Source organism: Mirounga angustirostris, unplaced genomic scaffold (assembly GCF_029215605.1).
Source record: "Mirounga angustirostris isolate CCGP_5_RB_7025 unplaced genomic scaffold, mMirAng1.0.hap1 SCAF_9, whole genome shotgun sequence".
NCBI lineage: Eukaryota > Metazoa > Chordata > Mammalia > Carnivora > Phocidae > Mirounga > Mirounga angustirostris.
In genome coordinates this window covers 105240474-105250276 of record NW_026991717.1, presented here as the reverse complement: position 1 = coordinate 105250276, position 9803 = coordinate 105240474, and the positions used below count along the sequence as shown (strand labels likewise).

The 9803-nt window shown below is 44.2% G+C and overlaps 1 protein-coding gene across 1 annotated transcript; it reads right to left on the bottom strand.

Moving 5' to 3' along the window:
* Positions 1-956: 956 nt before the first annotated feature.
* On the bottom strand, positions 957-1821 carry SIX6 (SIX homeobox 6). Its single transcript, XM_045901988.2, has one exon. It carries the CDS (start codon positions 1790-1792, stop codon positions 1178-1180), a length of 615 nt encoding a protein of 204 aa, XP_045757944.2. The 5' UTR covers positions 1793-1821; the 3' UTR covers positions 957-1177.
* Positions 1822-9803: the final 7982 nt, after the last annotated feature.

Below are 9803 nucleotides of genomic sequence, written 5' to 3'. Positions count from 1 at the left end.
CGAAGTGGCTGCCTTGCTGGATAGGCTGGCGGCCGGGCTGGCGGCGGCGCCCAGCACCTCGGGCGTGCTCTCTTCCTCAGCCCTTAGAGCCCGTCCGGAGCCCTGCGACATGACCTGCTGCTGGAGTCTACGGGAAGGAAAGGGATAATAGTCACAGAGCATAACTTAGCCGCCCATTGCGCCCCCCCCCCCACCCGTCTGCATCCGTTAAGCTCAGCGGCCAGCGGATCTTCCACAGACCCGGGCAGTTAAAGTGGGAAAAGTGAGGCCACAGAGGCCAGGGCCGGAGTCCGCGGCCGCCTCTCCAAGTAGCCCTGCAGTTGTCTCATCCTTCTTCTGAATCCTTTCTCGGCTCCCCATCCGAGACGCTAGGCTCACAGGGTCATTCGCGATTGTTGGCCGCCTTTGGGAGATTTACAATACTGTCAAGATAAATGAGGTGTGGGTGACAAGGACGTATCAAGCTCCTGGATAGGGAACCCCATTCCTAGTGTGCATCTTTTCTGGACGCACGCTCGTGTTAGTGCCCTCAAGGCCGGGTCAGAGCAAAGCTAAAAGCAAAAAGGGCTGCCTGAGGATTACACGGAACGTTTGGGCCTGGGGGATGAGGCGGGGTTTCTTGGCCAAAATGTTTGGCTAATTTAGATCCACACGCTGAGGACCGAAAAGCCTCAGCTGACTAGTTTGCTGATTTGAGGCAGGGTTGTCCACGCGTGAAAAGAGGAGAACTCGACTTCCATCCAGAAGTCCATTGAAAACTCTTTTCAAAGCATTAGAGAAGAATTTACCTGGGCTTTAAAAAAGGCAACACTAATGCCACATTGCTAATAAGCGAGGCTTCAGTTAATAATAGGAGCCTGGGCCCAGGCTGACAAGAATTAGCTTTGGGCCTTGGGGTCCCTAATTATTGCTGGGATTTTAATTTTTATTTCTTTCCCCTTTCCAATGCAGCCTTGGTTTGGCGACTGGAACTAGCTGGTGGAGCGACCCCCAGGCGCTGAGAACGAGAGAAAGAGTATGGGGAACCTAGAGCCCGGAAGGAAACTGCCCCCTCCCCTCCCCTCCCAGGATCCCAGAACACGGTGGGCTCATAACTGAAGACAGACTGAGCTCTCAGGTCCTGCGGATCCAAGTCGCCGGGCCCTGGGTAAGGGCGCCCGGGGTGCCTTCGCCTGCCCTACCCGGGAGAGCGCAAGGCGCGTAGGCCTCTAGGTACTGACCTGTTCTTGGCAGCAGCCGCCCGGTCCCTTTGTCGGCGGTTTTTGAACCAGTTGCCCACCTGCGTAGGGGTCAGTCCGGTTGCCTGGGCGAGCTCACGCTTTTTGCTGGGGTTGGGGTATGGGTCCTGCAGGTACCATTCCCGTAGCAGATGCCGCGTGCGCTCCTTGAAACAGTGTGTCTTCTGTTCGCCGTCCCAAATGGTGCGCGGCAGCGGGAACTTCTTCCTCACACGGTACTTGTCCACCGGCCCCAGGGGCCGTCCACGCAGCTTCTCAGCCTCCTGGTAATGCGCTTCGAGCCACAGCGCCTGCAGCTTGGCGTGCGACTCCTTAGTGAACTTGTGGTTTTCCAGGATATGGTAGAGCTCGCGGTAGTTGCCACCGTGAAAGGCCACGATGGCTCTCGCGCGCAGCACCGATTCATTCTTGTTGAGGGCCTCGCAGGCCGCAGGGGCCACGGGCAGCGACCAGAGGAAGCGACCCAGGCGCTCTACGTCGCCGCTCTCCTCCAGAGTCTCGCATACCCCGGCCACTTGCTGGGGACTGAAATTCAAGATGGGCAGCTGGAACATCGAGGCAGCGCCAACTGCAATGGGGGCGCTGAGCACGGAGCCGGACACACAGCAGATGCCCGCGGGCCTGGCCGGGTGCGCCAGGCTCTCCTCCGTGAAGCGGCTTAGAGCAGCCGGGACGCACAGCCCGGGCAGCTGCGGCGGCGCAACGGCTGGGAACAAGAGAGCGGGAGGGATTGGAGGAGGTGCGGGCCCCGCCGCCCAGGTTCGGCTCGGCTTCGTTAGGGCACGCAGGCCGGCGAACTGGCGCCGCTACTGGAATGGGCGGATTGGCGGCGCGGGCGCCATGGAGACCCCCTGTCAGTCACCCGCCCGCTCTGCCAATCAAGACTGCGACCAGTGCGCCCGGGTCCTTTCAGCACCTCCCCGCTCTCGACAGCGCCCGCCGTTCACCCGGGGACTTTTCCTCAGTATTTTGCAGAATGTGGAGGAGGAAAAGACTGGAGAGTGCCTAGGAGAAAAAGGCAAGAACAGCAGCGTTTCAACACCCTCCTCCAGCCTTGTTCCTCCACCCCCAGCCCCCCAATCCCCCCCCCCAACTCCCCGCCAAAAGAGGCAGTAGTGCTACAGGAATCCACTTTGGAGTGATGCGCTGCCTGGGTCAAGAGGTCTCCAGAGGACAATGAGGACTGGGCCAAATCGAAATCCTCGGAGAATTCGCCAGATTTAATTGTAACGAAACAGAAAACTTTGGGGGGAGTGCAGGAATGGGGAGGGAGGGAAGTAGATCACCTCATTTTTTCCTCAGCACCCATCCCTGCACGCCTTTCCCCCTTTTCCAGCTGCCAAAAGCAGCCGAGTGGGAAGCGAATCTGAAGCAGAGGGAACAGGACCAGGGATCTGTTAAGAGGTCAGTTTGGGCTATCCCCAACACCTTCAAACGCCTCCTGAAATCATTTTAAATACGGTCTGGAACAAATCTCACACCTGATAACACAGGTGTTGACCATGAAGTTAAACACTCAGGAAAAGGGGCATTGTACTCCCCAAAAGTTTATACTTTTCAGTCTCCCCCCTCACCCCCCAGTTTAATGGACTTGAACAAATGTGCAGCATAGCCACATCTAGAGTGAGAAGTCACTGGTAGGTCAGGACAGCAACTTAAAAGCTTATTTCAAAGATCTTTTAAAAATATTGATTTGCTCTTCTTGCAGGCTGCTTTTGCCCTACTCTGTGTTAGAACATGTAACTTGCACCGGGGATAGAAACTCTAACCTTGGCTTTTTGTCCCAAAGAAACTCTGTACAAGTAAAATAGAGAAGGGGGAACCACAGCAATGGGAAGAGAGACAGAAAGCGCTTTCTAAGCCGCTGAGCACTGACCCCTCCTGCAGAGAGGAAGGGCCTTCTTGGCAGCTCTGCCTTAGGGCCAGCAGATTGAATTGGCAACTTTTATTGATTCCCAATTGACATCCACATCATACCATTTTCTGTGGTCTCTATCAAAAGAAACCATGATCTCACCTGGGCCTTATCAAAGGGGCTTGTTTAGTTTGCAGAAAATAATTGGGAAAGGGGCCTCCAACAAAAATGACTGGAAAAGGATTTTTGGAGGTCCATCCCTAAACGAATCAGATAAGAATGTTCTCCACCAAACTGGACTGGGCCGGCCGTCTTTTCTTTAGTATCAAGTACAATTTGTATGCGGCTTGTACAGCTCTGGTAAATCAGAAGGCAGATAGATAGCACAGATGGTTGGAGGTGTCGGGTCAGATTATGCTACGCCTGAGTGCAGGGCAAAGCTCATTCTGACGGAAAACCCTGATATTATTTTCACAGATCCTCACAGTTCACTAAAATAAATAAATAAATAAATAAATAAATAAATAAATAAATAAATAAATAAATAAATAAATAAATAAATAAATAAATAAATAAAAATAAAAAAGCTGAGGTTGGCGGGGGAGCCCTGCAACCATTTACATCATTTCTGTGAGATTGCCAGCCGCCTTCACGGAGAGACTTTCTTTTTTAAGAGCTCTTTTTTTTCCTTTCTTTTTTTTTTTTTTTTTTGAAATGTGACAAGGCAGGGGCAAAATAGAGAGGGCGGTGAGGATAATGTCAAAGCACAAATCTTCTCTAGCTTGGGGAGATTTCCGAATTCGCTGGAGGAACAACTTTTAGTGAGAAACAGCGCATGCAAGTGCCCCCAAAACGCAGTGTAGAAAACCCAGCGGGCCATGGGGATCGGGCAGGGGTGAAGCGGAACCTGGGAAGGCTGTGTTCCAGGCACCTCTGGCCAGGGAAGGAAAGCATCCCCTTGCTCAGTATGTCTTCCCTGCCGGCTCCCCCTAGCAGAACGGCCTCATGCTCTCCTGCGCGGAAGAAGCCCCAAGTCTGGGAGACCCTACAGCCCCAGAGCCCAGAGAGGACCCCAACACCCGCACCTAGCCGCCTGAGGTGAGAAGTTGCGGGTACCTCACGGGACTGCGCCTCTCCGCCCTTTTGCTAAACTGTTTGAAAGCTGCGAATTCGGGAAAGCTGGCTTCTTACCCTTAGTTTTTGTGAGCAAAGTCGTGTTAATTTTCCAAGTCTACGTGCCCTATCCAGGAAATGGGAATATCCCATTTCTTGGATAATAGTTCTGCAAATATTAGAGGAGAGGGCACGTTGGCTTCTGCGTGTTTGGAGCGCTCAGGCAACTGGAACCAAAATCCTGGCTTGGCAGCGCCTGGAGCCGAGGAAAAAGAGCGCTGGTTAGGGGCGGCAGAGTCCCAGTTCCGCCAGACGGTGTGTCCGGACACGATGCGTGTGGAGGTTTGAGAAGTGTCTAGAGGTCTTGGTCTACTATCAGGAGATCCTATCCTCTCTATCACAGGGGACTTGGTTTAATTTTATTAACTCAAAGGAAATAAACTACCCTTGGGAAATTTAGGATCACATATTCATTCATCACCTTCACAAACAGAAGAAATGCATGCCCGCCCTCACCGCGCCCCCCCCCCCCCATCCCTGGAAATGAGAGAAGCTCCACTGGGTTCCTTAGAAATAAGGGCAAGGCGGTGACCCCCACCCCACCCTTAAAGCACCAGGTGAAAGCTGGACTTTCAGGTTGACTTCTTAAATTTTTACGGAAGGATAGATTTTTACTAGTTTTGAAACTTTGCACCAACCCTCTGGACAACCACCTACTTGCCACCCCCAACTTTATTTTTCTTTTGCGTTTGACCAGGAAACCTAGAAAGCTTAGCAGCAGCCCTTGGCCTGATTTGCAGCTTTCTGTGATTGGTGTGTAGCTAATAGATTTGAGAGGCCTTGGGCAGGCAAATGCTTGATTCTCTTTGGGAATCCAAAGACATCTATTCTGTTCTCTGCAGACTCAGTTTTACTTTACTGGGAAAAATATGGCGAAAAAAGCTGTAGAAGACAATGCCCCTGGGCAGATTCTGTGTTTAATTATTCAGTGAGGCAACAGCAGAGCAAAGTGCCCCTCCTCCCCCCAGAAAGTTGTGAGGTTCATACCAGAAATCTTCAGAGTGGGACTTCTTGAGCTTATTGGTGTCGCCCCCTCATTTTGCCCTCTCTGATTTTCCTCTAGAGTAGAGGACATGTGGAGCCCCGGTTACACATTGCTGAATGATTTGCCCATGGAGAGTGCTGCTTAAAGGTCAATACAGTCTTGCCTCGAGATTCCAATCTCTTGTTTTGTTTTGTCTCTTGTCTTTGACTTTTCCTAAATCAAACACCTGTAAAATAAATGATATATTTTTGTTTTCTTTCCTACATAATTTCACAGTCAGGGATTTTAAGAATGTAGTAATTGAGTGCATCTGAATTCCTTGATAAAGACATATGTGCTGCATGTGAGAGTCATAGACTGGTAGACAATGAGGTCCTAGCCTAGCCTGTGTAAGTCCATTTTGACATTTGGGGGAGAGATCTTGGTTTCCCTTTCCTGGGCCTCAAAGCGATGTGTTGCTGGTGAGTGAGAATAACATAAAAAAAGGTCTAGAAATCTTTAAAAAAGCATTTTACTGTCTTTGAATTTACAGTATTAAAATTTTACACTCTCAAACATTTATTCTTAAGTTTAGTATTCTGACTTTCAGATGATACCATATACATAAATATAGATATATGTTTGTTTATGTATTTGGTAGTCCAAATCTTTAGATTATGGAATTAATTCAATATCCTAGTTTTAAAGTGCTGACTGTCCTAATTAGCTCCCAAGGTAGATTGTTCTATTTCATGCATTCTTCCCCTGCCATTATGCACCTTGTAACAAAGAACAGAGATGCCTCTTTATTGTGTATTCCTGAGAACAAACACCATTTGAGAAATACTTTGTAGATTTCTTGGCACTGTAAAATTAACTGGGAAAAAGTATTACAATTAAAATATTGATCTAATTTTAAGAGATTAGAATATTTTTGTTGTTATTTACAAAATTATTTACCAGTTATTTTTTAAATGATGCAAAATTGCTTATGTTGTTAAGTGGAGGAAATTTGTATAAGCTTAAATGTGGGAAAAGGTACCATTTGAAAGTAATGATTAATTAGCAGTAATGTTTTGTTTTGTATTTTTAAATGTTAGGCTGACTATACAACTCTGTTTTGACCTCTAGTTTGTGGTTAATCCTAGGCATTTGAATGAGAATTTGTTTTTAAACCAAAGAGTATATTACAAGTCATACTCCTTTTTTAAATTATGGTCTTAAATTCACTTTTCTCTCTTCTGCTTCTGTGGCATAAGTCTAAATCTACATGGGACTAACTATACCACAGCATAGCTTGCTTAGGGCTATGTATCAGTGGGTTCTTGTATGAAGGATTAATGCTTAAAAATGTAACCAGCATATCACTTATAAACACGTTATTATCAGTAATAAAACATTAGTTGAATGACTGAAAGAATGATTAATTTGTAGTTCTCTATTGGAACTTTATTTTTTTTCCACTAGCAGATTATTTTTGGCCATTTTCAAATCCAAGATGAAAGTATCTTTCTAGGGTGCCTTGGTGGCTCAGTCGTTAAGCGTCTGCCTTCGGCTCAGGTCATGATCCCAGGGTCCTGATGGAGCCCCGCATTGGGCTCCCTGCTCAGCAGGAAGCCTGCTTCTCCCTCTCCCACTCCCCCTGCTTGTGTTCCCTCTCTCACTGTGTCTCTCTCTGTCAAATAAATAAAATCTTAAAAAAAAAAAAAGAAAGTATCTTTCTAAAATATACATAGAAGCCTTAAAATTTAATGAAGTGAAAGAGTGTAAGTTTGTTTATGCCCTTTGGGATGAGCCAAAGAGTATTTATGTTAAATTATATGTGTGGCACATATATGTATTAATTACATGTATTATATGAGTAAATAATAATTTCCTTCCAATACTGTAAAATCAAATAGAGGTATTAGCTTCTAATAAAAACCTAAATTCTCCTGGTAATCCAGTTGGTTAGCAGAAAATAGTTTTAAAATATTGCATTATAAAAATATATAATATATATTTTATTACATACTATACATAATATGTAATAAATTACATACAACATATATACATATAACATATATATAATATATAAATAAATAAGAATACTGCATTACAAAAATACATTTACATGACATCTTACCTGTCAAAGCAGCAAATCTCAATAGAGAGCAATTTTACTGCCCTTTTAAGGAGACATTTAGCAATGCCTGAAGATACTTTGGGTTGTCACAACTAGCATCTGATGGCTGGATGCCAGAAATGCTGCTAAACATCTTACAATGAACAGAACTGTCCCCTATACAAAACGTCAATAGCACCACTGTTGAGAAACCCTGCTTCAAAGAATCTCAAAATAATCAACAAGACATAGACACACAAAATATGCTAAAATTCTGTTTATTCTGGAGTTGAAGCACTTTCAAAGGAATCAGTACTCTATTAATTTCACCTTAGGCCCAGTCCACACAAATAAAATCTGTTTCTAAGAGCCTACTGTAATTTTATTTCTTCTTAAAATTTACCATAAATGATACTTTGGTGACTGAATACTTATATATTTAGAAATATCTCTGGGAAAGGTGGAGTTTTGCTTCTATCATGTTGGAATTTATATTGTTTGAGTAATTGGTGGGACATGCAACAATGGTTGAAAGTTATTGCTCAGCCCTTCTTTATTTTACAAATGAATAAAATATGAAGAACAAAGAGGTTAGATGATTACTCATGTTACACAATGATTAGTGGCAGAGATAGGTTTAAAACACAAATTCAAACCTCTATCCACTATATACCTTGCTTTTTCTACCCAAGGAAGATGGTATAATTGCAGTTGAGTTTGAGCACAGAGGATCTGAATCACACATGAATATTTATTGGTGGCTGCCCTGTGTAAGGTCTTATGCTGTTTCTTGTTGCTGTGACTTTCAGAGGTTGGTGCACTCTAGTTCATGGATCTCAGAGAGATTTAAACCATTCTGGGTCTTGTCAAGTTTTATGTCCTTGCAAGTCCTAAAAAGGCCTTGAATCTCAAATGTGACTCTGGGACTTCTCTGAGGGGGAGAGAACATTGGAGTCTGGGTTTAATTGAAGACCTTTCTCTGAGTCATCACGCTGTATACTACAGGAAAATGGGACTGAATCCAGCCTCTTGGGGAGGAGAGATTGGAGTTGAGGAGCTGTAAGGCTTCTTTTAAATAAAAAAAAAAAAATCTGAACTCTTTTGTCAGGTTTTTTTTAAAGAATAACAGTGATGCTCACTAGCATTTCTATAATTAACAAGCTATCAACATTTCTATTACAACCACAGAAGTCTATTACAGACCACAGAATTGTGATAAATGTTTCTTTAGGTTTAAATGTTAGCCTTCATCTTCTTTTCAGCCTAAGGGCAATTTTTGAAACCAATTTTGTTTCAATCATTTTGGATCAGTTGTGTGGTAATTTTGGAAGTGCAGATGCTCTAGGCCCACCTATTGAAATAAAGATTTTTAAATGGAAACACAGAGAGGAGTCTGCTTAAGTCCCAGTGGGGACCAGCTGCAAAGCTCTGGTAGGGAATTATATAGGCAGACAGTAGGAATAGATTTAGAAAAAAATTAAGGGACAGAGAAATGTGTGCATGTTTCTTTTAACAGCACGTTTTTTGTTTTTTTTTTTCCAGATCCTTCAAACTATGGAATTTTAATCCTCCACTTTTTCTGTTTTGTATTCTATCTGTTATTACTCTCTCTATTATTACTGGATTTGGGTGAAATTAGTGTAAGAGAATTTGTCATTACAGCTATTAAAATTTGAGGCTGAAATGACTTTTTGGAACTTTAGTGTTTAATTTTTACCCTTCACTTAGTTAAATTTTCTTACTATTCCTCTCATCTCCTTTATGCTTACTTACCTTTTTATCCTTATCTATCCTTTTTGTAGACTCTGAAAGTTCATATTTCCCAATGATTGTAGTTCTCTGCAGTGTAATGATTTGTATTTATTTTCTCTCTGTTTGTTCTGACTCCATGACTCCTTTATTCTGTTTCCTGTTCTCCGTTGCCAAATACCTCCTCACTAAACTAAGCCTTGTTAAAATTGTGGGATAGATAAAGTGCTCACTCCTGTAAGTAGATGGGGACTGGGAGTGGTTCTCAGAGAAGAGGGGTATAGTGTCACTATAATGATGTTTCGGGTGATGCTTTTCAAACTAAACTTTGTGCAAGCAGATAAAATGGTAGAAAGAGCAAGGACTCTAAATAACTTAAGTTTATATCATTGCAGTAACCACATGATTTTAGGCCCCAGTTTCTTCACTGGATTATGCATGACTATTCCTTGCATAGTACCTGGCTTATAGTAAATTCACAACAAATATTAGTTCCCCTCTTGTAGAAAACCATCTGGTTAATCTGTTAATTTGACCCTCTATATTAGTGATGGCTCACTTTCCTTCTTGTCCTTGGTCTCATAATCGCTTGGTGTTCTGCTTAGGTCTCTTGAAACTTTCCAAGCAATAAATTATTTTGAAGTAGGCCTTCCTGTTCTATGGACCACTATTTTTACAGTAAGTTAGTCTAAAGAAGTCAGTGGACAGTTTACATGAAAT